The sequence below is a fragment of the Notothenia rossii genome (genome assembly GCF_949606895.1).
Source record: "Notothenia rossii genome assembly, chromosome: 5".
In the NCBI taxonomy this organism is placed as follows: domain Eukaryota; kingdom Metazoa; phylum Chordata; class Actinopteri; order Perciformes; family Nototheniidae; genus Notothenia; species Notothenia rossii.
The window spans coordinates 14,846,098-14,872,435 of record NC_136903.1 but is presented as its reverse complement, the minus strand read 5'-3'; the positions used below and the strand labels follow the sequence as shown (position 1 = coordinate 14,872,435).

The window sequence follows — 26,338 nt, the reverse complement described above, 5'->3', positions numbered from 1 at the left end:
TTTACCATGGATCTAGAAATGTTTAATACAAACAACCTTTTTTTTATTGATGAAAAAATATATACTTTTAGTCCCACAAAAAAGAAAATAGCTCAGTTGATGGAGCTCAAAACGCTGAATGCATTTCTTTTGCACAGTGTGTAAATGACAAAGACACAGTACTACAAAGATTTTCCCATTGAAAGCAACATTTATTTTCTGACATCCCTTACACTAAATATTGTGCATTATATTATATCAGGCTTTCAATATAGAGCCATGGCTTCAATCAATGCTGTTGATGGACATCCCAAAACACCGCTAGCATTTACTGTTCATAAAATAATTAAATGTTTGGGTTTTTCTCCTATAAAAAAACCAGCATTTAAAAGATTTAAATTCTGAAGTTAATTTTATTATTTGAATAACATTTTGGAGCCGTTTAATCATATGTTCTATTACCCCCTTTTGAAAATGCAGTTTTGTAATGTTCCCTCCTTCCTGCTTCAATAGAAGAATGGACATTTAGAATGAAATGTTCAAATCATTTTTACTTGTTCGTTACATCAATATCAGATAGAGATGGTAGAACAAAATATGTTAACAAAACATTCCCTCAAGGTATACAGTGTTCTTGCGTGTTGTAACAGTGCTTTCTTAATTGTCCATGCATACAGAGCTGTCATGCAAACAGAAAGCCTTACTCTGACACAAAGCAAACAGAAACGCTTGCCCTGATGCACAACAAACAGAAACTTGTCAAAACAGTAAACCATAGCTGAACCTTTTAACCATTCATGGTGAACTGGGGACTAGACAGAAAAATGGTCTCTCTATATCTTCAATTCTTTTTCAGAGGTTCTCTGTCGATACAGGCTCCTTCAGATTATCTGTATGTGTTATTAACTAAAACTAAATACAGTCAGTATTCTTAGGTCTGTAGGTAATTGTTTGTAATCAATAAAAACTTGACGCAAACAAGACAACAATGAGACAAAAATCGAGTTGCATACTTTTATTAGATTAAATGATAAATATTCTCTCTACAAAGGCAATTGCTTTGAAAGAAATACAATGATTGTTAAGACAGTATGGGAAAAGGGACTTTTACAGTATATCCATTAATGTGACGACTGACGTTTCTTTCACACCAGTGTGGAGCTTCGCCTCCTGCGAGCAGGTAGTGCAGCCGCTGAGGTGCAATCTGTGTGTCCGCAGCCACACTCTTCCACATGGATGTACGTGTAGGGAACCACATCTCCATTCAAGCAGTGCAGGTCAATGCTGCGATTGCTGGAGCGGGTCTCCCTACAGCAGGAGCAAGAATGCTGCATAGCTGCTGCATCTTTAGAGTACCTAAAGATAGCAAAGACAGGTTGATTAAAACCTACATAAACCATGTCTAAACTTTTTTAATAGTCCAAAACCTAATGGATTTTTCACTGTTTAGAGGAAAGATAAATATTAGTAATATCATCCTTACTTGGTGAAAGTGTTGCACGTTCCTTCACAATATGGTATTTCTACCTCATTGTATGACTGACAGCCCTTGTGCATAACAAATGTCTTTGTGGAAACAGTCTTGCAGCCCTTCTCCCTCTCCAAACCTTTTAGAAACAGACACACAATTATAACCATTTTCCTTAGAGGACCACAGAGTGAAATATGTTTTCAAACGTCATACTGTACCTGATCATTATCAGTATTTATTTATTTATTTTCAGAATGTTAACCCTTTAAATAACAGTTTACTTACATAATGCTCGTTACAGTATGTTTTATCAAATGTGTATCTGTCGAAACATGCTATTAAGATCCGTATAATAAATGCTAAGTCAATGACAAACAACATCATTGATGAATTTTAGTTTTTAGAACAAAAATCCAGGGTCATTTTGTGGAGAAAACTAGAAAATTAATAAATGTATTTGATATGGCTTCATATGGTGTAAATATAGTTACAATTTCAGTTCTGAAGTCAGGGCTCTAGATTAAATCCGTGATATAATAATGCATGGTTTTATGCTATAGTGGCTGTGGGATCAAACATTCAGATTTTCCTTAAGGGTCGGGCTGTAGGTTTGTTATATATATATATATATATAATATATATAATTGTATGCAGTATTGAACAACTTCTAATTCAAACATTTCATTTTGAAAGCATCTACTTTCTGTCCAAGACTAAAGAAAATGTCACACTCACAAATTTTACAACAGCCATCTGCTGAAGTCTGAACTGTGCCCTGCAGAGAAATAAATTGACATTATTTGTTTTAACATATGGTCTCAGATACACAGACAATTCGGTGTCATCAGTTAAAATTGATAAATGATACTTACAGGTAGGCAGTTGCTCTGTTGAAATGGTGGGCACACAATATGGGAATTGAACGTCGTTAAAGTATCACCAACCTCAACACAGGTGTAATGCTGACACTTATTCTCAGGTGGTGACCAGGTATCTCCTGGCTGAGAAGAGAGAAGGATGTACACACGCGCACGCACACGAACACACACACACACACACACACACACACACACACACACACACACACACACACACACGACGAAGCCGGATTACGGACTGATATAAAAAACAAGGTACTTTTTAAACATTATGATATGAGGTAGTAGCCAGAAGAGATGATCCAATATACCTTCAAGAGCTGTTTAGTTTCGTTTAGACTGACAACACAGTGGGTCTGCACACATTTTCCACAGCACTGATCTGAATCAGATTCCAGATATTCATATCCCTAAGGGAAAGGGTGAATTTAAGTTGCAGAAGTACAGGCCAGTTCACTCTTACAGAAAATAAAGTGAGAAAAACTACATGTATAAAATGTATTGTGTGTATTTGTAAAATAGGTGTAATTTCACTTACCATGCCACAGTCTGTTTTACATTTCTGCAATTCACATGTTATCTTGAGTAGTTTAGACTCTTGGTCCACCACATTGGTACAGAGACAATCCTGGCATGGTTCTACAGGAACTAAAGAGCCAGGCTAGCAAATAAAGAAGACATTTATTCATACTTGTGTTTTAGCCATACAGAACATGTTCAGCAGAAATTATAATGTCAGAAGTTATACAGTATATTAACAAATCATTATTTATATATAAATATACGTATATAGACAGTATGTACAATAATTACATATTTGCATTTCTTATTTACCTGGTATTCAGTGTTTTTGTGGACACATACTCTTTTTGGTTCTAGAAAAGAGTAAGACAAGTTAAATCGTATCACATTCATCTTTAGCTTTTATTTTACATTAAAACTATTACAAAATAATGATCTCACCACATATACGTTCTGTACAGCATTTTCCCTCAGGAACACTGACAACTGGAATATATCCTACAGGACAGTTCATGTTTGTAGGTGGGCAAGTGTTGCTGTGACATTCTGTGGAGAAGATAAAACGGTGAAAGAAAATAGTTAATAGCCATGAATATACTTATCAATATGTATCATTTTCCAAACTCTGGATGACAAACATGCATTGATGCTATATGACTTACCACAAACAAAGGCAGAACAGCAGGGGTCTGATGGATTAGTTGTGTTGACAAGGACAAACCCGGGACCCATGCAGCTTGTAACCGGTGCAGTTGGGCACTCTTTAGGCTTGCAAGAGACAGTCTTGGTGGACTCGCCACAGATGCAGCTTTGGCATTTGTACTCAAACCGCTCATTGAACTAGAAGAATGAAACAAAGTTATGAGTTAATTGTCTTTCGCGAGTAAATAACTTTGTTTGGGATTTCAAATTAAAATGAATACAAGACTCACCTCACGAGGATTTCCCTCAGGATCAAGACATCCTGTTGGAAAATGGTCACTTAATGATTAATACGATAGACTCTTCCCAACGAAAATATTTCAGAATATACAACACACTTACCGCACTTATCAACACATATGCCAGACTCCTTGTTAAATAGTTTCATTCCATCAGGACAAAAGCAGCCCTCAGTAGTGTAGTTCATTCTTGGTTCATTAGAACTGTAATATTAAATTAAGATAGAACATTTAGTTTGCTCTATTTCTTTTGGATGTCTAAAACATAGTACATGTAATACACTGTATGTTGCAACTGTGTTGTTCACAACCAAATAGCTATTGCTACCATCCATTATGATCTTCATCTCAGGAAATCTAATGTGCTGTAAAATTAACTTTTTGATTAAACTTACTTGTCTTCACAGGTTGGCTGTTCTGCAGGACCACATGGCTTGTAAACTTTGCTTGAAGGGCAGTCACTTTCTGTGAGTGAAAAAACATAATAAATACATAAATAAAAAGCATCAATAGCAGTGCATCGCAACACCCCTAGCAGTATAATAAAATGCACAACAGCCTGTTCAAATTGTTCTGGATGCAACAAAATTAAGAAGGCGCTTCCTTCCTTGATTTCTCTGATCTCCGAATGTACAGTAAAAACAATGAGGAGTTGCCTACCACACAAAGTGGTGTGGTTTCTCCAGTACAGGCAAACCCCAGCCTGCGCACAGGCAGCAGCATAAGTCTGCAGACTTGTGCACTCCACTGCTGGGTTGGAAACATGACAGCTGTCAAAAACACAACCTTGGTAGAAATTGTCAGGAGAGACAACTGGATGGCACGCTTCAAAGACTCTGTGAAAGTAAAACAAACACCAAAACCTCACAATGGTGTTTTAAATACAGTATGTGAAATGTATGCTGATGAATGTGAACTTTCCAATTTAGATTGGAAAACGTGTACCTGCTCTTAAGAAGGTCACATATGGAGTCTGGCTTGCAGGGAGTTACAATTGGTGGAGGTCCAGGTTTATTGGTGGGTAGTACAGATGGTATTTGGCAGTCAGGTTGTTCAATGTGTTTTGCAGGCCAAAAGTCGGCCATCACTGCACAATCTTCGACCAGCTGACCTCCAGGCAACTTGCAGTCATCAGCCTGGTTGTTATTGCATGTGCCTGAAGGTAGAGTGGCAAAACACTTAATATAACAGTTTGCAAACAAATAAATGATTGTTATGTGCACTGAAGAGAAGTATGTTCTTACCACAATGCCCCTGTGTGTTGCTGCCAAAGTTAATATATGGAAGGGTGACACTAAAGCCAGTTATTCCAAATGTAATGACCACTTTAAGTCGAGGGATTTCCAGAACCAAGTTGATGCCAGTATCCAGGATCTTAACACCTTGTTGAGCATAAGGTAGTTTCAGAAGTATCCCATTTTTATGTGCCTACAAGGAGAAAAAGGGAATCAACTATACAGTATCAAAATTAAAATTATCTATAAGTTGTGACTAAGCATTCATCAATGCCATTGCACCTATTTTACAGTCATCTACGTAAGTATTTCTGATTGGCCTTTAAGAACAAAAAAACAAATATGCATTTATCTATATATATATTGTTTTACCTCCAGCTGCGCTGCTCCAAGAAGGTTATGATTAATGAGTGTGAAAACTTCGGATTGGAATGATATGATTATTGATCGCGGACAAGAAACATCTTCAGTGGGATCACAATAGACATTGTCAATATAAATGTTCAACTTATGTTTTGGGGAAATCTCTTCCATCAAAACGTAAGTACAGTTTCCTTGATAACTGTAGAATAATCCATCAAATGTGATGTAATGAGGATCTCCCCAGCCTTCACATACACCTGAAAAGAAATACAGTTCAAAAGTTGAAATCATTTTAAACAGAAAAGAAACCAGTTATTATATTAATCATTTAACTACAGAATGGCTTACAGTCACAAACGTAAAGCTTGCAGCATTTGTATTCATCATCCACAAGAACTGGGTTTTTTCCGTTGGCACAAGTGATCATCTCAAGGGGTGGACATTCATATGGAACGATTTCAATGGTGTTGTTCTCAATGCATTTAGCCATAGTGCAGTTACATAATAAGAACGTCTCATTTTGCTGACGGAGGGAGGAAAAATGATTGAAATCAGTATTGTGCAATAAATGCAAGTATAGATTTTAACGTGCAAGATACATTAAGATTCTTACTGCTACATCCCATTCAGGGCAGGTAGGTATAGAAGTCGTGGGTGTCGTTGTAGGCATGGTTGTGGTTGAGCAAAGTACAGTCTCCGTGTGAATCTCACAAACATCCGAACAAATCATTGTTTGACATGCATCGGATCCGATGTGTTCGATGACTGGTATGACCTCCCCTAAAATTGGGAATAAAGATAAGGATTGATCAAACTGTGGAAACGATTACAATAACCATTTGAGAACTCAAAGAAAGTATAGTTGTACTTTTTTCTTACCTGGCCTATAATGATTTCCCTTCCATATACAGAAACATTCTGTAGTTGCAATGATAACTCCTTCAGTTGAAGGAGTTGATAAAGTGGGGCCAACTTCAGGTATTACCGGTGTTGTGGTTGGTGTTTCAGCTTTAGTCGTAGGTTCAGTTGGTGGGGCTGTAGATGCTGTGGTTGTAGTTGATGTTCCAGTTGTTGTAGTGGTAGGATTAGTTGGTATGGTTGGGGTTGGTGTTTCAGCTGTTGGTGGGGCTGTAGATGCTGTGGTTGTTGCAGGTGTTCCAGTTGTTGTAGTGGTAGGTTTAGTTGGTGGGGTTGTCAATTCTGTGGTTGTGGTTGGTGTTGCAGTTGGTTCAGGGGGTGTAGATGCCGTGGTGGTGGTTGGTGTTTCAGGTGCTGTAGTGGGTTCGGGGGTTGGGGTTGTAGATTCTGTGGTTGTGGTTGGTGTTGCAGTTGTTGTAGTTGGTTCAGGGGGTGTAGATGCCGTGGTGGTGGTTGGTGTTGCAGTTGTTGTAGTTGGTTCAGGGGGTGTAGATGCTGTGGTGGTGGTTGGTGTTGCAGTTGTTGTAGTTGGTTCAGGGGGTGTAGATGCTGTGGTGGTGGTTGGTTTTGCAGTTGTTGTAGTGGGCTCAGGGGGTGGGGTTGTAGATTCTGTGGTTGTGGTTGGTGTTGCAGGTGTTGTAGTTGGTTCAGGGGGTGTAGATGCCGTGGTGGTGGTTGGTGTTGCAGTTGTTGTAGTGGGCTCAGGGGGTGGGGTTGTAGATTCTGTGGTTGTGGTTGGTGTTGCAGGTGTTGTAGTTGGTTCAGGGGGTGTAGATGCTGTGGTGGTGGTTGGTGTTGCAGTTGTTGTAGTTGGTTCAGGGGTTGGGGTTGTAGATTCTGTGGTTGTGGTTGGTGTTGCAGGTGTTGTAGTTGGTTCAGGGGGTGTAGATGCCGTGGTGGTGGTTGGTGTTTCAGGTGCTGTAGAGGGCTCAGGGGTTGGGGTTGTAGATTCTGTGGTTGTGGTTGGTGTTGCAGGTGTTGTAGTTGGTTCAGGGGGTGTAGATGCCGTGGTGGTGGTTGGTGTTGCAGTTGTTGTAGTGGGCTCAGGGGGTGGGGTTGTAGATTCTGTGGTTGTGGTTGGTGTTGCAGGTGTTGTAGTTGGTTCAGGGGGTGTAGATGCTGTGGTGGTGGTTGGTGTTGCAGTTGTTGTAGTGGGCTCAGGGGGTGGGGTTGTAGATTCTGTGGTTGTGGTTGGTGTTGCAGGTGTTGTAGTTGGTTCAGGGGGTGTAGATGCCGTGGTGGTGGTTGGTGTTGCAGTTGTTGTAGTTGGTTCAGGGGTTGGGGTTGGAGATTCTGTGGTTGTGGTTGGTGTTGCAGGTGTTGTAGTTGGTTCAGGGGGTGTAGATGCCGTGGTGGTGGTTGGTGTTGCAGTTGTTGTAGTGGGCTCAGGGGGTGGGGTTGTAGATTCTGTGGTTGTGGTTGGTGTTGCAGGTGTTGTAGTTGGTTCAGGGGGTGTAGATGCCGTGGTGGTGGTTGGTGTTGCAGTTGTTGTAGTGGGCTCAGGGGGTGGGGTTGTAGATTCTGTGGTTGTGGTTGGTGTTGCAGGTGTTGTAGTTGGTTCAGGGGGTGTAGATGCCGTGGTGGTGGTTGGTGTTGCAGTTGTTGTAGTGGGCTCAGGGGGTGGGGTTGTAGATTCTGTGGTTGTGGTTGGTGTTGCAGGTGTTGTAGTTGGTTCAGGGGGTGTAGATGCTGTGGTGGTGGTTGGTGTTGCAGTTGTTGTAGTTGGTTCAGGGGTTGGGGTTGTAGATTCTGTGGTTGTGGTTGGTGTTGCAGGTGTTGTAGTTGGTTCAGGGGGTGTAGATGCTGTGGTGGTGGTTGGTGTTGCAGTTGTTGTAGTTGGTTCAGGGGTTGGGGTTGTAGATTCTGTGGTTGTGGTTGGTGTTGCAGGTGTTGTAGTTGGTTCAGGGGGTGTAGATGCTGTGGTGGTGGTTGGTGTTGCAGTTGTTGTAGTTGGTTCAGGGGTTGGGGTTGTAGATTCTGTGGTTGTGGTTGGTGTTGCAGGTGTTGTAGTTGGTTCAGGGGGTGTAGATGCCGTGGTGGTGGTTGGTGTTGCAGTTGTTGTAGTGGGCTCAGGGGGTGGGGTTGTAGATTCTGTGGTTGTGGTTGGTGTTGCAGGTGTTGTAGTTGGTTCAGGGGGTGTAGATGCTGTGGTGGTGGTTGGTGTTGCAGTTGTTGTAGTTGGTTCAGGGGTTGGGGTTGTAGATTCTGTGGTTGTGGTTGGTGTTGCAGGTGTTGTAGTTGGTTCAGGGGGTGTAGATGCCGTGGTGGTGGTTGGTGTTGCAGTTGTTGTAGTGGGCTCAGGGGGTGGGGTTGTAGATTCTGTGGTTGTGGTTGGTGTTGCAGGTGTTGTAGTTGGTTCAGGGGGTGTAGATGCCGTGGTGGTGGTTGGTGTTGCAGTTGTTGTAGTGGGCTCAGGGGGTGGGGTTGTAGATTCTGTGGTTGTGGTTGGTGTTGCAGGTGTTGTAGTTGGTTCAGGGGGTGTAGATGCCGTGGTGGTGGTTGGTGTTTCAGGTGCTGTAGAGGGCTCAGGGGTTGGGGTTGTAGATTCTGTGGTTGTGGTTGGTGTTGCAGGTGTTGTAGTTGGTTCAGGGGGTGTAGATGCCGTGGTGGTGGTTGGTGTTGCAGTTGTTGTAGTGGGCTCAGGGGGTGGGGTTGTAGATTCTGTGGTTGTGGTTGGTGTTGCAGGTGTTGTAGTTGGTTCAGGGGGTGTAGATGCCGTGGTGGTGGTTGGTGTTGCAGTTGTTGTAGTGGGCTCAGGGGGTGGGGTTGTAGATTCTGTGGTTGTGGTTGGTGTTGCAGGTGTTGTAGTTGGTTCAGGGGGTGTAGATGCCGTGGTGGTGGTTGGTGTTGCAGTCGTTGTAGTGGGCTCAGGGGGTGGGGTTGTAGATTCTGTGGTTGTGGTTGGTGTTGCAGGTGTTGTAGTTGGTTCAGGGGGTGTAGATGCCGTGGTGGTGGTTGGTGTTGCAGGCATTGTAGTTGGTTCAGGGGGTGTAGATGCTGTGGTGGTGGTTGGTTTTGCAGTTGTTGTAGTGGGCTCAGGGGGTGGGGTTGTAGATTCTGTGGTTGTGGTTGGTGTTGCAGGTGTTGTAGTTGGTTCAGGGGGTGTAGATGCTGTGGTGGTGGTTGGTGTTTCAGGTGCTGTAGAGGGCTCAGGGGTTGGGGTTGTAGATTCTGTGGTTGTGGTTGGTGTTGCAGGTGTTATAGTTGGTTCAGGGGGTGTAGATGCCGTGGTGGTGGTTGGTGTTGCAGGCGTTGTAGTTGGTTCAGGGGGTGTAGATGCTGTGGTGGTGGTTGGTGTTGCAGTTGTTGTAGTGGGCTCAGGGGGTGGGGTTGTAGATTCTGTGGTGGTGGTTGGTGTTGCAGGTGTTGTAGTTGGTTCAGGGGGTGTAGATGCTGTGGTGGTGGTTGGTTTTGCAGTTGTTGTAGTGGGCTCAGGGGGTGGGGTTGTAGATTCTGTGGTTGTGGTTGGTGTTGCAGGGGTTGTAGTTGGTTCAGGGGGTGTAGATGCCGTGGTGGTGGTTGGTGTTGCAGTTGTTGTAGTGGGCTCAGGGGTTGGGGTTGTAGATTCTGTGGTTGTGGTTGGTGTTGCAGTTGTTGTAGTGGGCTCAGGGGGTGGGGTTGTAGATTCTGTGGTTGTGGTTGGTGTTGCAGGTGTTGTAGTTGGTTCAGGGGGTGTAGATGCCGTGGTGGTGGTTGGTGTTGCAGTTGTTGTAGTGGGCTCAGGGGGTGGGGTTGTAGATTCTGTGGTTGTGGTTGGTGTTGCAGGTGTTGTAGTTGGTTCAGGGGGTGTAGATGCCGTGGTGGTGGTTGGTGTTGCAGGCGTTGTAGTTGGTTCAGGGGGTGTAGATGCTGTGGTGGTGGTTGGTTTTGCAGTTGTTGTAGTGGGCTCAGGGGGTGGGGTTGTAGATTCTGTGGTGGTGGTTGGTGTTGCAGGTGTTGTAGTTGGTTCAGGGGGTGTAGATGCCGTGGTGGTGGTTGGTGTTGCAGTTGTTGTAGTGGGCTCAGGGGGTGGGGTTGTAGATTCTGTGGTTGTGGTTGGTGTTGCAGTTGTTGTAGTTGGTTCAGGGGGTGTAGATGCCGTGGTGCTGGTTGGTGTTGCAGTTGTTGTAGTTGGTTCAGGGGGTGTAGATGCCGTGGTGGTGGTTGGTGTTGCAGTTGTTGTAGTTGGTTCAGGGGGTGTAGATGCTGTGGTGGTGGTTGGTGTTGCAGTTGTTGTAGTGGGCTCAGGGGGTGGGGTTGTAGATTCTGTGGTTGTGGTTGGTGTTGCAGGTGTTGTAGTTGGTTCAGGGGGTGTAGATGCTGTGGTGGTGGTTGGTGTTGCAGTTGTTGTAGTGGGCTCAGGGGGTGGGGTTGTAGATTCTGTGGTTGTGGTTGGTGTTGCAGGTGTTGTAGTTGGTTCAGGGGGTGTAGATGCTGTGGTGGTGGTTGGTGTTGCAGTTGTTGTAGTGGGCTCAGGGGGTGGGGTTGTAGATTCTGTGGTTGGTGTTGCAGGTGTTGTAGTGGGTTCGTTGGGTGTAGATGCTGTGGTGGTGGTTGGTGTTTCAGGTGTTGTAGTTGGTTCAGGGGTTGGGGTTGTAGATTCTGTGGTTGTGGTTGGTGTTGCAGGTGTTGTAGTTGGTTCAGGGGGTGTAGATTCTGTGGTTGTGGTTGGTGTTGCAGGTGTTGTAGTGGGTTCAGGGGTTGGGGTTGTAGATTCTGTGGTTGTGGTTGGTGTTTCAGGTGTTGTAGTTGGTTCAGGGGGTGTAGATGCTGTGGTGGTGGTTGGTATTTCAGGTGTTGTTGTGGGTTCAGGGGTTGGGGTTGTAGATTCTGTGGTTGGTGTTTCAGGTGTTGTAGTTGGTTCAGGGGGTGTAGATTCTGTGGTTGTGGTTGGTGTTGCAGGTGTTGTAGTTGGTTCAGGGGGTGTAGATGCTGTGGTGGTGGTTGGTATTTCAGGTGTTGTAGTGGGTTCAGGGGTTGGGGTTGTAGATGCTGTGGTTGGTGTTTCAGGTGTTGTAGTTGGTTCAGGGGGTGTAGATGCTGTGGTGGTGGTTGGTGTTGCAGGTGTTGTAGTTGGTTCAGGGGGTGTAGATGCTGTGGTGGTGGTTGGTATTTCAGGTGTTGTAGTGGGCTCAGGGGTTGGGGGTGTAGATGCTGTGGTGGTGGTTGGTGTTGCAGGTGTTGTTGTGGGTTCAGGGGTTGGGGTTGTAGATTCTGTGGTTGGTGTTTCAGGTGTTGTAGTTGGTTCAGGGGGTGTAGATGCTGTGGTGGTGGTTGGTGTTGCAGGTGTTGTAGTTGGTTCAGGGGTTGTAGATGCTGTGGTGGTGGTTGGTGTTTCAGGTGTTGTAGTTGGTTCAGGGGGTGTAGATGCTGTGGTGGTGGTTGGTGTTGCAGGTGTTGTAGTTGGTTCAGGGGGTGTAGATGCTGTGGTGGTGGTTGGTATTTCAGGTGTTGTAGTGGGCTCAGGGGTTGGGGTTGTAGATGCTGTGGTGGTGGTTGGTGTTGCAGGTGTTGTAGTGGGTTCAGGGGGTGTAGATGCTGTGGTGGTGGTTGGTATTTCAGGTGTTGTTGTGGGTTCAGGGGTTGGGGTTGTAGATTCTGTGGTTGTGGTTGGTGTTTCAGTTGTTGTAGTGGGCTCAGGGGTTGGGGGTGTAGATTCTGTGGTTGTGGTTGGTGTTGCAGTTGTTGTAGTGGGCTCAGAGGGTGGGGTTGTAGATTCTGTGGTTGTGGTTGGTGTTTCAGTTGTTGTAGTGGGCTCAGGGGTTGGGGGTTTAGATTCTGTGGTTGTGGTTGGTGTTGCAGTTGTTGTAGTGGGCTCAGAGGGTGGGGTTGTAGATTCTGTGGTTGTGGTTGGTGTTTCAGTTGTTGTAGTGGGCTCAGGGGTTGGGGTTGTAGATTCTGTGGTTGTGGTTGGTGTTGCAGTTGTTGTAGTGGGCTCAGAGGGTGGGGTTGTAGATTCTGTGGTTGTGGTTGGTGTTGCAGTTGTTGTAGTGGATTCAGGGGGTGTAGATGCAGGGGTGGTGGTTGGTGTTGCAGTTGTTGTTGTGGGTTTAGTTGGTGGGGTTGTAGATTCTGTGGTTGTTGTTGGTGTTTCAGTTGTTATAGTGGGCACACATGTATCTACTTCACAACATACTCTTATCTTATAGTTGAAACATTTCCGTGGAGGTCTAAATTGGTCCTCCTTTCTACATATTAAACCCACTCCTAGATCACAAGAAACCTGTTGGCCAGTCTGAGTTACAAAGTCATCGAAGTCCATTTCAGGATTATCTGTTGCTCTACAATCAATTTCTGTGGGAGTTTCACACATTTTTATACCACTGTTTGTGATATTCTCATACGTTTCCCAGTCACTTTTGTCCTCTAATGGGTTATGCACATCGTACCACTCTGACCACTCACATGTTTTAATACAAGGTGTAGTGGATTCATTTGGTGGGGTTATATATGTTGTGGTAGTGGCTGGTGTTTCATTTGTTGTAGTGGGTTCAGTGGGTGGGGTTGTAGATTCTGTGGTGGTGGTTGGTGTTTCAGTTATTGTAGTGGGTTCAGTGGGTGGGGTTGTATATGCTGTGGTTGGTGTTTCAGGTGTTGTAGTGGGTTCAGTGGGTGGGGTTGTAGATGCTGTGGTGGTGGTTGGTGCTACAGTTGTTGTAGTGGGTTCAGTGGTTGGGGTTGTAGATTCTGTGGTTGTTGTTGGTGTTTCAGTTGTTGTTGTTGTGGGTTTAGTGGGTGGGGTTGTAGATGCTGTGGTGGTGGTGGTTGGTGTTTCAGTTGTTGTTGTGGGTTTAGTGGGTGGGGTTGTAGATGCTGTGGTGGTGGTGGGTGCTACAGTTGCTGTAGTGGGTTCAGTGGGTGGGGTTGTAGATGCTGTTGTTGTTGTGGGTGCTACAGTTGCTGTAGTGGGTTCAGTGGGTGGGGTTGTAGATTCTGTGGTTGTTGTGGGTGCTACAGTTGCTGTAGTGGGTTCAGTGGGTGGGGTTGTAGATTCTGTGGTGGTGGTGGGTGCTACAGTTGCTGTAGTGGGTTCAGTGGGTGGGGTTGTAGATGCTGTGGTTGTTGTGGGTGCTACAGTTGCTGTAGTGGGTTCAGTGGGTGGGGTTGTAGATTCTGTGGTTGTTGTGGGTGCTACAGTTGCTGTAGTGGGTTCAGTGGGTGGGGTTGTAGATGCTGTTGTTGTTGTGGGTGCTACAGTTGCTGTAGTGGGTTCAGTGGGTGGGGTTGTAGATTCTGTGGTTGTTGTGGGTGCTACAGTTGCTGTAGTGGGTTCAGTGGGTGGGGTTGTAGATGCTGTGGTGGTGGTGGGTGCTACAGTTGCTGTAGTGGGTTCAGTGGGTGGGGTTGTAGATTCTGTGGTTGTTGTGGGTGCTACAGTTGCTGTAGTGGGTTCAGTGGGTGGGGTTGTAGATGCTGTTGTTGTTGTGGGTGCTACAGTTGCTGTAGTGGGTTCAGTGGGTGGGGTTGTAGATGCTGTGGTGGTGGTGGGTGCTACAGTTGCTGTAGTGGGTTCAGTGGGTGGGGTTGTAGATGCTGTGGTGGTGGTGGGTGCTACAGTTGCTGTAGTGGGTTCAGTGGGTGGGGTTGTAGATTCTGTGGTGGTGGTGGGTGCTACAGTTGCTGTAGTGGGTTCAGTGGGTGGGGTTGTAGATGCTGTGGTGGTGGTGGGTGCTACAGTTGCTGTAGTGGGTTCAGTGGGTGGGGTTGTAGATGCTGTTGTTGTTGTGGGTGCTACAGTTGCTGTAGTGGGTTCAGTGGGTGGGGTTGTAGATGCTGTGGTGGTGGTGGGTGCTACAGTTGCTGTAGTGGGTTCAGTGGGTGGGGTTGTAGATTCTGTTGTTGTTGTGGGTGCTACAGTTGCTGTAGTGGGTTCAGTGGGTGGGGTTGTAGATGCTGTGGTGGTGGTGGGTGCTACAGTTGCTGTAGTGGGTTCAGTGGGTGGGGTTGTAGATGCTGTTGTTGTTGTGGGTGCTACAGTTGCTGTAGTGGGTTCAGTGGGTGGGGTTGTAGATGCTGTGGTGGTGGTGGGTGCTACAGTTGTTGTAGTGGGTTCAGTGGGTAGGGTTGTAGATTCTGTGGTTGTTGTTGGTGTTTCAGTTGTTGTTGTTGTGGGTGTAGTGGGTGGGGTTGTAGATTCTGTGGTGGTGGTGGTTGGTGTTTCAGTTGTTGTAGTGGGTTCAGTGGGTGGGGTTGTAGATTCTGTGGTTGTTGTGGGCGCTACAGTTGTTGTTGTGGGTTTAGTGGGTGGGGTTGTAGATTCTGTGGTTGTTGTGGGCGCTACAGTTGTTGTTGTGGGTTTAGTGGGTGGGGTTGTAGATTCTGTGGTTGTAGTTGGTGTTGCAGTTGTTATAGTGGGCACACATGTATCTACTTCACAACATACTCTGATCTTATAATTGAAACATTTCCGTGGAGGTCTAAATTGGTCCTCCTTTCTACATATTAAACCCACTCCTAGATCACAAGAAACCTGTTGGCCAGTCTGAGTTACAAAGTCATTGAAGTCCATTTCAGGATTATCTGTTGCTCTACAATCAATTTCTGTGGGAGTTTCACACATTTTTATACCACTGTTTGTGATGTTCTCATACGTTTCCCAGTCACTTTTGTCCTCTAATGGGTTATGCACATCGTACCACTCTGACCACTCACATGTTTTAATACAAGGTGTAGTGGATTCATTTGGTGGGGTTATATATGTTGTGGTAGTGGCTGGTGTTTCATTTGTTGTAGGAGTTTGAGTTTGTGGGGTTGTATATACTGTGGTTGTTGTAGGAGGTTCGGTTGGTGTTGTAACAGGTGTGGTGGTGGCAATTGTTGTTGTTGGGACAGTTGTAGATATGCAAGTTTCATTTTCAAATATCACTGTCGCATTCCTGCATATTGCATAGTAGCACATTCCCATATTGTCAGTGGCATTGAAAATAACTTCCTCTTCGTCGTATCTAGTATTGTTGTAATAGCAACCTGCACATTCCTCCACACACAACCCAGTGTCTTCATCAAATATCGGCGTATCTTCTGGGCATACAGGGTAGCAGCCTGTACAAATCACAACATTAAATGTAATACATTGTTTATGCAATTTAAATTATTGTTTTTGAAATAGTTATTTATTCTACTTGAAACTGAAGATTGCTTGGTTGTCTCTGAATCTCTTTTCACACATAAAATAAGCCACATTGGATCATTTCTACATTTCAGATTTTAACCATCACATAAAGCTGAGAAAGTGTGAGTTAACCTCTCACCTTCCAGGTTGGGTAAAGGTTTGCTGCAATTTTCTTCTGGATTCAAACAGGTCTTGTAGCAAGGTTTGTGGCAAGGATTGTAGTGCCACTTGCATTCACCTGGGTTGTTGTAGTAATCACAAAAGACAGCTAGGAAGAAACGATTAAAAAAATGTTATGTTTTAAACAAAGTAATTGCTGATGTAGGCTATCTCTTAGTGAAAGAGACCTTAAACATAAAGTCAACCTGATACGAATCCTCACATTATATTTATTTTAGGCCTAAAGATTGAAAGAAGTTTAAGGTATAACTTGGGAAGTTATTAGGTATCATGTATATACATTGCGTGTAAATCATTGCATCGGGTCCCATGACAGCTTCTTAGCACCAGAAAAGCTGGGAAACCTGAGGTTATTCTTAGGGTTCGAAGGTAAATATATTTCACATTGTTGTATACTTACGACAGATTTCTGGAGTTCTCCATGCAACACATACAGAAGCCTCATTACACGCTTGAGCATAAGCCGCGACTGCTGAGCAGAAACATTCACAGTCTCCTCCAGAGTCGCAGGCACATGAGTCTTTCACACAGTTTTCATAATATGGAAGGGGAGCAACCTGTTAAGTCATAAAACAAATGAGTTACATTTGTTCAACCATCACACTTAAAAAAAAAAACACACAATGATTAACAATAAAAAAACACATTGATTAACAATATGTCTGCACCTTATTGTGGCAATGTTTGAACGTATTCCCAGTTATAATGCTGCACATCATTTTTGCCCAGTGATGTCGATTGGGTTTTGCACCACAAGGGTCAGCATTCGTATCCACATCTGGGCAATTGCTTGACACTTTCCAGCTGTTTGCGAATTCTACAGGATTGCTTACTACCAGATGACCCTGGGTGGTGAAGTCGTTCTGTCCATCTCCATCAAAATCTCCACACAGACCACACACCTCTCCCTGAAAAAGCCATACAAAAGGAGTTAGTGATTTCTTTCACATTTTATTCCATAACAAACCCTTTGGGGACAGACATTGTCCAGGCTTTAATATACTTCCATTATTTTCACAACCTATATACTAAATATGTTTAGTATATTATTGTATTATTATAATAATATTGTTATAATTGTAAAAAAAAGGATTTCAGAAAGTTAATATGGTGTAAACCGCTTATAGTGATCGAGGTTACAGTGATCAACTGCTTATATAGAACAGATAAATGAAACTTTGGCTCAGGATTTGTGTATAGTAATCAAGTCAACCACTAACTTTTCATTTTGAGCTTTTCATAAATTACAACATGTTACATTTATAAAAATACATTTTAGAGTTTGTGTAAACAACACAACACAGTTACATGTAAAGCCATAATATAATTTGAACTACAGTGAACAGATGTTATATACAGTAGGTACTGTATTGCGTTTAGGTGCATTTTTATTTAAACAGTCCAGTAAATAAATGTCTACAATAATTTTGAAAAGCATTTGAAATAGATGTACTGTATTTTGTCAAAGTGGTGTGAAGAAAAAGCAGACAGCTAGACTACATATTTAAAAAATGTTTTACATCATATCAAAACTTGAATATTTAAGTCATCATATGAACAATTTCCGAGACTTACACTGTGCATTGGTTCCAGGATAATGCGAACAGTTGTTTTTCCATCCCACATCACCGACAGACCAATGGCTGATTCTATCACCACAAACAAGCCAACCCTTCGTATTCTGTACTGAATCTCAGCACCCTGGCCCAGGTTCAACTCTTCATATTTACCCTTCGATAGTTTAATTTCCATTCGCTGTAATGTTAAAGAGATTCTTGTTAGTTTGACGAAATAAAGATTTTGTTGGATTGAGTCCAATATTTCAGGCACAGAGAGAATATCAGGTGTTGGTATGATGTCTTACCCCCAGATAGATTCTGACAGTTTTGGAGCATGTGGTGCCTGTAGTTCCACAAGGTTCATTTTCTGTGATGACCCCAAAGCTGTCCTGCACTGTTTTATTGCCACATTTGTTCTTAAAAGAGAAAGATGTATTGATTCATTAAACATTTTTCAATTTTTCCTTTATATTAGACATGTACCAATGGTAAAATTAAACCTTGGCTTGGACTCGAATTTTCCACAATAGATTAGTACAAACACTAGAACACAAACACAGTGTTTGACACAGAGTAGGATTATATAATTCATATTTGACTCATATTTCATATGTCTTTAAGTAAATTAAATGTAGATATCATCCCAAAAAGTATATCAAGTTTAGTCTTCGAGTTTAGAAAAAAGTTAGACATTTATACATGACTGACTTTCAACATTTGTTTACCTTCACAGCAACATAGGCACAATCTCCATTAAACCCATATGTTTGCTGATCAAATGTATTGTAGTGGCCACTCCCATAAATAGTGCAAGTTTGTGGGCATTTTTTCTCGCTGCACACCCAGCTTCCACTTTTGCAGGTACTAGATCAGAAATGGTAAGATATAATACAATGTTTTAAAATACCACAATTATGTAAATGTTAATAATAATAATAATGCAATATATAAATATAATAATGTTTATGCTATAGTATACTTCTGATTTAAAAACGAGGTCATACCAGGTGTTGCACTGCTCGGGGATTTCTGATCCAGGGGCATATATATGGCCATCGTGCTTACATGGGCACTGATTTCTTTGCACACAGGAATCTTTGCCATCATCGAGAAGGCCAGCTGGACACCGACAGCCAGATTCACACTCAGTGGAGTCCTGAGAAGAAAGAAGGATGACATAGATAGTAAAGGAGAAAAATGAATAATACTTGTTGGGAAAATACTGAATGTACTCTTCTAATATCAGAGTAGCACATATTAACAAAGGCCCTACGTAGCTGTGTACGTAACCAGATGTATGATTACCTAGAAGAGCATCAGGACACACTGTTTAACATGATGATTCAGCCTCTATGGAGATGGACATATGACTGTCATGTTTATTGCTTACGCAGGCCTTAGCTAATCTGAAGTAAACATTGAATACTGCTTTGAACCGGTATTCTAACACTCTCTTGTATATAAGCTCGTCAAAGACACTATTCAGGGAACTATTTGTACTCTGCAGCTTTGTATATGATGACTAATTCCATTCTTGCAAGGATAATAAATACATGTATCCTGATATTGAAGATCAAGCCGGTGACGAGTGATATTTTCCAACAATACTGTTCAAGACTCTAGAAACTCTGTGGAACTAGTGAAACCCAACAGATTGTTCAACATCTTGAATGTAACAAAGCATCCATCATAAAATTAAGGAAATAGACAATCGACTGAGATGTTTTAGACTGAGAGCTTACACAATCATCGCTGTCCAGATTCAGACACGTTGGAGCACAGTGCAGGCTCAGGTCCCCTGAGCCAGCAGCAGAGCAGTTGAAGAACTGTTTTGGAGAAGGGCATGCTGCAACAGAAAAAGATTCAACATACCAGTATCAACAACAAAAGAAACAGTATCGATCAAATACTTGTCTTGTGGTAAAACATTTATAATTAAATATATAACGTACTTGATGAGCGGGCTCTCCAAGAATGGCAATGAAGCATTCCATTGTTACATACACTAGAAAAGACACCAAGGATATGACATTAAATACAACACGAAGTTACCTGAAAATTAACAATGTATTAAATTAACTGGTGGAAAGTATATTTATATAAGGACTCTACCTAAGTACAGTTTTGATGTTCTTGTGCTGTATTTCAATGTTCAGCTACTTTATACTTCTATCCCACTTTACTTCAGAGGTTAATATTATAATTCTCTCACCTACATTCATTTGTAACCTTTAGTTACAAGTTAGCCAAGTTAGCACCAACGCTATCAGCGGCGACACACATATTTATAAACCAACAATTATTATACAAACATATCAAATATATTATTCTAAAATGGGTAATTCTGCCAAATAAGTACTTTTAAGTTTTGTACTTTAAGTATATTTTGATGCTAATACATGTTCACTTCACTTCACTCAACCTCTGGTGGGTTAATACTGCAGGCATTACAAGTGTTGTAAGGTTTGTATCTTATGTATCACTTGTATATAGACTCTTATGGCACTACTTCTATTCTATTTTATTGTATTTACTTGCACTATTTTGTCTGTTTTATTGTGTTGAACTGTTGGAGGAGCCTGGGACCTAAGATTGTCATAGACATAACTACACTGTAGCTATGTACGAATGACAATAAAAGCCTTGAATCTAGGACAGTTCAAATCCAATGTAACCAAATGGCATGCAGCTGACTCACCAGTGCTCATCTTTGATGCTGATGGACTTTCCTGACTTGATGTAGACTTCGTTATGGTAGCAGGGACATTTTGCCTTGGGGATGCAGATGCCGTTTTCATTGAGGTAGAGACCGTCAGGGCAGGAGCAGCCATCCACAGGCAGGAAGTCAGAAATGCAACTCTGCTGCACGGAGCCGAGGGATCTGCAGGTCAGCTGGCATCTCTGATGCTGGTAAGAGAAGATCTGAGTCGCTGGGCATTTCCTGGAGTATTTATCTGTTTTATGCACAGGATGAGAGGATTAGTGTTACTGATAAGACTTTATTACCATCATTATAATAGTCAATAGTAATTATACTGTTAACAAATAATGAATTATTATCTTGTTTCTTAATCATTGGAGATGCATCAAAGTATTTGTTAACCATTTACCAGAATATTATATTAATTAATTAGTTATAGAAATTTTACAAAATATTTCAAAAGAAGTGACAACAAATGTTGCTCATCATTAACAAATACATCATAGAGTAGAATACAATAATATGCAACTATTAACTGTTAAAACATAAATGATAGATTACCTTGTAATTAGTTAACATAATCATTGTGTCATCACATAATCTCATTGTTTAATCAGTTTCACAGTTTAATTAACAATCAATTTAATAGCATTAGTGATTTTGATTGATACTAAGTGCTACTTAGTTACTTTATAGTTTTTAAATCCTTACCGCACACTTTCTCTCTCCAGTCTTCCAGGAACACTCCCTTAGATGCACAAGCCCGAGCGTAGGAGGAGAAGACGGCACACAGACAGTCCTCACTCTTCTCACAGTTGCAGCTAGCATAAGTACATCTCTGGAGAAGACAGAAAGCACTTTTAGAGCATTACATCCCCATCAAAGTGTAATTGAATGAAAGACAAACAGAACGGTTTTGCAGTACCTTGTAGTACAGCTCAGGATCCACCACTGAACGGCACTGAGCGAAGCTGCTGTCTGGACTCAGCAGCAAGGCGCACCAGTGTTTGGCGTACCACTCTGCAGAAACAATAGCCTTTTATTTTCAAAATTCTGTTTTCCTTAAAGAGACAGCTCATCCCAAAATCAAATGGCAATCGTCATGTGGTGCTTATAGCGGCAAGAAAATATCTTTTAAAAAACCTGCCAAACGTATCACTGTGCAGAAGGAAGCGTGCATCTACTCACGACTGAGACGCTAAGAAAGTTAGCTAGACAGAGAATATTTCCTATAAAAGACAGTCTGTGGATTATCTTGGGTAATAGAGAACATTTTTGGACAGACATTCGATTTATAAATGTTTTTGGAAATTGGAATTTTAGAAGCAATTTAATAATAATATATTTTTTAATGATTGTATAATTGTATTTTGACTGAGAAAGTAATGGTTTGAAATGCCATGCATTCCATATTTCAACATGTTACAACACTCTTCCAAATACAAATGCCCCAATTATTTTGTTTTCAAACAATAAAATATCAAGCAGTGCTTTTTACCATTTTCCACACTGAGGGAACAAGGGTCTTCAAGTCTCTCCTCTCTGTCTGGACACATGTAGTTAGCCTTCCACGAGTTACTAAAGGTGGGAGCTGTTCCCTCCACGATCCCCTGAGGAGTCTTCATGTCATCAGACAGGACCATGTTGAAGTTCCCGCATAAACCTGTAGACATTGAATATTTTATTAGCACTTATACTCAAGTGCAAACAATTGGCTAAAACCAAAAATAGTTACAAGGAAAGTATAAATGACTGTAATGAGAGTATAATGTATATTATTAGGAATGTGGGTAATCTATTTGAATTACGACTAATTTACATAAGAAAATACATTGTGACTTGAGGGTTACTAGTGTGGGGTTCAATTTGAGGTTTCAGTTTTGTTTGTTTAGAGAGAGAAGAATAGTGAATTTAAAGACAAATCCAACTCACCACTTATTACATTAACTGATGTATTTATTTTATGTTTTTTTGTTTTAGTTCTTTAGGAGGGATTCAGGGGTGGTGGAAAGACAATCAGCCTATACATATGTTCTTGTGTTGTTACTGTAATGAATAATACATATTGAATCAAGTGTATTACAAGATATCATCATGTTTATTTGTCCACCTGTCAAGCACTACCTGTCCAACAAGTATTGCAGGTTTTTCATTTATTCATTATTCTAAATGTACAGTATTCTGACATCACTCTGATATCAAGTTAAATGTACAACTTACCACGTGTCTTTGCTCTGTAGCTTTGGTCAAGGCTGACATAGACTTGCATGACGGGCACATGCTGGATCTGAATTTGCAACCCGAAACTTGTCTGGAGCATGATGTGGAAGGATGAGGCGTGGAATATGTTGATGTCACCTGGATAAAGATAAGTACAACATAAGTTAGATTGTTTTTGCTGGTGTCCTTGCACACATTTAAATTACAATAACATTTATACTAAGGGTTTCTGACCCACCTGAGTGGTATGGCAAACTGACTGTCTGCATGTTGTGCTTCACTGTGCCATCGGAGGTGAACATTAATACCTGGATACAAACAGAGTTGATCATTGCAGGTATAGGTTTGAATCTATGAATGAGTATGGTCTTCTTTCCTGAGAGACTTTAACTCACATTGTTTCTGTCATTGTTCAGCACGATTTTAAGACCCTTGAGGCAAGTGTCAAACTCTTGATTTGTACATGGCACCAACTGGACCAGGATGGTAAACTTTGGACTTGCTTTATCCTGAAATATAAATAGTGACAACAAAATATTAATTTACAAATGGTATTATTGAAATCAGCTCATTATGCATTTTATTTTGTAATTGTACAAAGCTATGGCTAATTCACCTTGCTTTCCACTTTGGCTAGGGTGTAGTAGCAGTCCCCATGGAAGGTGTATGTTTTCCCGTCAAAGGTAGTCACATGTGAGCCCTCCTCCACTGCACAGGTAGCAGGAGTCTGAAGGCTCTTACAGGCCCATTTACCCTCAACACATGTACTGAAACAACCCAAAAAAAGTCACTTAACAATAATAAACAAGATTAAGCTAGGCAAAATGAAATATAATGTTTCAAACTTACCATTCCTCTCTGTCCTGTCGGTAAACCTCACCAGAGTTGTAGATTTTGTTGTGTTTGCACTGACACTCAGATTGAGCAATACACCCTCTCATGGAAATATCATCAAACACAGTTCCTGAAGAAGACACACATAACATGAACATTTTATAGACTAAGACTAGGGTATCTATAAGGGTAGTAAAGCATGTGAATGGCACTAACCAGGAGGACAGAAGCAGCCGTCGATCTTGTGATCCTCACACAGAGAGCTTGTGTCGAGAAGTGTGCATGTATCCATGCAAGGGGAGCCACTCTCTTCATACACCATGTTGAATGGGCACTGTTTGGCTGTGAGGAAAGGACATGATTTAAATAAACTGATGTAAGTAATAGGGCATCAAGGGTGATATATTTAATTCTTTGATGCTTTGGATGCATGAGATAAAAATCCCCTATAAACATAAACACAGTACCTTTTCAAAATAACCCTGCTAGCTGTCAGTAGTGGAGTAACAATTACAATATTTGCATCCAAAATACAGTTGGGTAAAATGTACAGTTTCATAAAATGAAAATGATCAAGTAGTACCTAAAATGTGTACTTAAGTGTAGTACTTGAGTAAATGTACTTAGTTACTTTCCATCACTGCATATAAAAAATAAAGATAATACAAAAACAGAAAAGCGAAAGAGATATTAAAAACCTTACCACATAACTGAGGAGACCTCCAGTTGGGAGGCGTTCCCCCTGCATGGGAACACTGTCTGGAGAACTCAGAGAGTGTGCTGCAGACACAGAAGTCATTTGGACTGTTGGAGCAGCCACACATGTCCTGCACACAGGTCAGGATGTACGGCTCAGGGTCGATCAGTGTGGTGCAGGAGCGCCAAGGCTCTGAACGCAGCATCTGGGCACAGGTGGTTTGCTAAACGGGAGGAAGAGACAAAGTTAGCAAATACGACCTGAGTACAGTGTGGGGAAATAACTGACTCCATTTAACAAGAACTGTACATAGTATACATTTGAGACTGTTGTACTTCAATATTCTGCTACATTGTACTTCCACTCCACGGGATTCAGAGAGAAATATTGTACTTTCTACTTAACTTTATTCATTTGACCAGTTTAGTCACCTTGCAGATTATTTACAGATAAGATATTACCAACATAATGTATCATAGTACAAGATGTGAGCACTTTATATCAACAGATATCAATATTGCTAACACTCACAAACTCCTTGCATGAATCCAGCATAGCCTCCCGAGATTCATCCTCCTCTTCATCCGGATCCTCACAAACTTCATTTGGACGGTGGACTTTCTGTTTGTTGCCGAACTCAATGGGGCTGATTTTGCGACCTGCACATGATTGTTGTTAAAATACCAAATGTCAAAGATGCGGATGATGATTGTGTAAATGTGTTAATGCATAAAGTAAATAAGCATAGTATACCATTATCAATGAACTCATCGTGGACAGGAACCCCATTGAAGTCTCCACAAAGACCACAAGTACGGTTTGCATAATCAGTATCCAGTTCCACCTGCAGCATGGCAAGAGGTTATGACACGTTTGGCTTTTTCACAATTTCAAAAAAGGCAAAACACCAGTTAATTGTAAATGCCTCAAAAAATCATAAAGAATTCCTGACTGAATTCATGTATATTACAATTTAAAGTTGCATTATTGTGTGCTGAATAGTTCAATGGTTTAACAGTCAAACATTTTTCTTAAGTTTTTACCATGACTGCATCGTCTCCGTTCCACATGACAGTGATGCCGACTTTAGATTGGAGCTTGATGTTACCAGCATTTTTTTCCACTTGTACTCCTGCATTGAAGTGTGGCAATTTGACACTGGAAAATGAAGATGTTTTTCTTATTACAATGAACTTGTACATAAAAGAGTGGTACAGTTTATTTCCAAGGCTGTTGGATGTTCTACTCACGGGATGTCATTCACAGTGACCATGTCCTTGCTGAGGTAGAACAAAAGGTCGTTGATGGTGACCACCACATGACTGACTGTAGGGTTTCCATCTTTGACCGTCCTCCTCATGTGCACGGAGAACTCCTGGTAGGACTCGTGACAGTCGGAGGCCAGGTTGTACTCACACGTGCCAGGGAACTGAAACACATCTCCGTCAAACGTCTTGAAGTGCTCCCGGCCCCATGTGCTGCAGATGCTGCTCACATGGTTGCGAACTGAGGAAAATGTTTGAGTATATAAAAAAACAGTTCAAGTTACTAAAGGCGGAAAGACTGACTTAAGAGATGATATATGCTTTACAATACTCAGAACAAAAAAGCAGAATAGTTCCTCCACACAGCGTCCTTAACAATCTTACCCAGTCTGGCTTGCACGTTGATGACACTTGCAACAGACAAAGCAAGGAAACACAACCACACACTTCTCCCCCTCATCATTGCCATTGCCTTTTGGTCACCGGAGCAGATAATAGTTAGACTGCACTTGACTGGCTTTTATAGTGAGATTGCACTTTTCTTGTGGACGCCTTTTGTCCAAAGTTTTATTGCCAAGACATGGGAAACATATGCTGAATGGACGTCTGACGCATTTCACAAGTCCAATATAATCATTCCTACATCCTCCTTATTGCTTGATTGAACAAATATGCACATTGATTAACAATTCATAGAAGAAATGGGCTGCAATAAAAGGGTTTTGTTGACAGTGTGCTCGTTAAATGATATCAAACTAATTCTCTTAAAAATACGCTCTCTTATTTTTGGATTAAATCGGTAATATTTCAGTTATACAGAGTTCGGACACATTTGACTAGAAATCTGCTTTTTTCTGCTTTTTAATCAAGTGATGAGAACTTATCAGGTATCATATCTTGGTATGAGAATGGTGTTATATGATAATTATTTTATTATCGGATTAAGATCCAACCTCGTCACAACCAGTGACTGCCGGTATATGCTTGAGCAAACAACACAGTTTGTAGCAAGCAAGGCAAGGCAAGGCAAGTTTATTTATACTGTATAGCAGCTTTCAACACAAGGCAATTCAAGGTGCTTTACAAAAATGAAAAATATTCAGACAAAGGCATTTAAAAACAGTCATTAAAAAGAAAAGATAATAAAAGAAACATTAGAAGAAAAAATACATGAATAAAAAGTACATGAATAAAAAGTTACAGTGCAGTTTAAGATATGAATAGTTCAATTAAAAACAGCGGCAAAAAGATAAGTCTTCAGCCTGGATTTAAAAGTAGTAAGAGTTGCAGCGGACCTGCAGGTTTCTGGGAGTTTGTTCCAGATGTTTGGAGCATAATAACTGAACGCTGCTTTTATCATGTTTAGTTCTGACTCTGGGGACAGAAAGCTGACCAGTCCCTGAAGACCTGAGAGATCTGGATGGTTCATAATTTAGCAGGAGGTCAGAAATGTATTTTGGGCCTAAACCATTCAGTGCTTTATA

At 41.8% G+C, this 26,338-nt stretch overlaps 1 protein-coding gene across 1 annotated transcript; it reads right to left on the bottom strand.

Moving 5' to 3' along the window:
• Positions 1-979: 979 nt before the first annotated feature.
• Positions 980-25,327, bottom strand: muc2.1 (mucin 2.1). The gene is made up of 46 exons (XM_079680821.1): positions 25,239-25,327; positions 24,840-25,095; positions 24,633-24,747; positions 24,343-24,433; positions 24,121-24,248; positions 23,596-23,812; positions 23,109-23,234; positions 22,908-23,022; positions 22,675-22,825; positions 22,454-22,567; positions 22,297-22,366; positions 22,059-22,196; positions 21,337-21,501; positions 20,764-20,858; positions 20,550-20,676; positions 19,836-20,091; positions 19,090-19,142; positions 18,880-18,983; positions 18,142-18,293; positions 17,863-18,001; positions 17,443-17,553; positions 17,154-17,333; positions 16,247-16,486; positions 15,979-16,135; positions 15,538-15,666; positions 10,844-15,328; positions 9,454-9,487; positions 6,269-6,561; positions 6,003-6,169; positions 5,738-5,912; positions 5,399-5,646; positions 5,036-5,219; positions 4,737-4,947; positions 4,452-4,627; positions 4,187-4,256; positions 3,895-3,995; positions 3,783-3,814; positions 3,513-3,690; positions 3,292-3,396; positions 3,163-3,203; positions 2,867-2,989; positions 2,640-2,738; positions 2,323-2,451; positions 2,186-2,225; positions 1,463-1,586; positions 980-1,335 (listed from the first exon to the last, which is right to left on the bottom strand). Exons 1-46 carry the CDS (start codon positions 25,321-25,323, stop codon positions 1,125-1,127), a joined length of 10,740 nt encoding a protein of 3,579 aa, XP_079536947.1. The 5' UTR covers positions 25,324-25,327; the 3' UTR covers positions 980-1,124.
• Between the last annotated feature and the right edge of the window lie 1,011 nt (positions 25,328-26,338).

What these genes read in the sequence shown, in the direction of transcription:
- muc2.1 (XM_079680821.1), bottom strand. Translation starts at nt 25,323, where the DNA reads ATGGCAATGATGAGGGGGAGAAGTGTGTGGTTGTGTTTCCTTGCTTTG. An exon ending in GTGCCTATGTTGCTGTGAAG is followed by an intron (nt 17,554 to 17,862) that starts GTAAACAAATGT and finishes TTCTCTTTTAAG; the next exon opens with AACAAATGTGGCAATAAAAC. An exon ending in TGTGACCTTCTTAAGAGCAG is followed by an intron (nt 4,628 to 4,736) that starts GTACACGTTTTC and finishes TTACTTTCACAG; the next exon opens with AGTCTTTGAAGCGTGCCATC.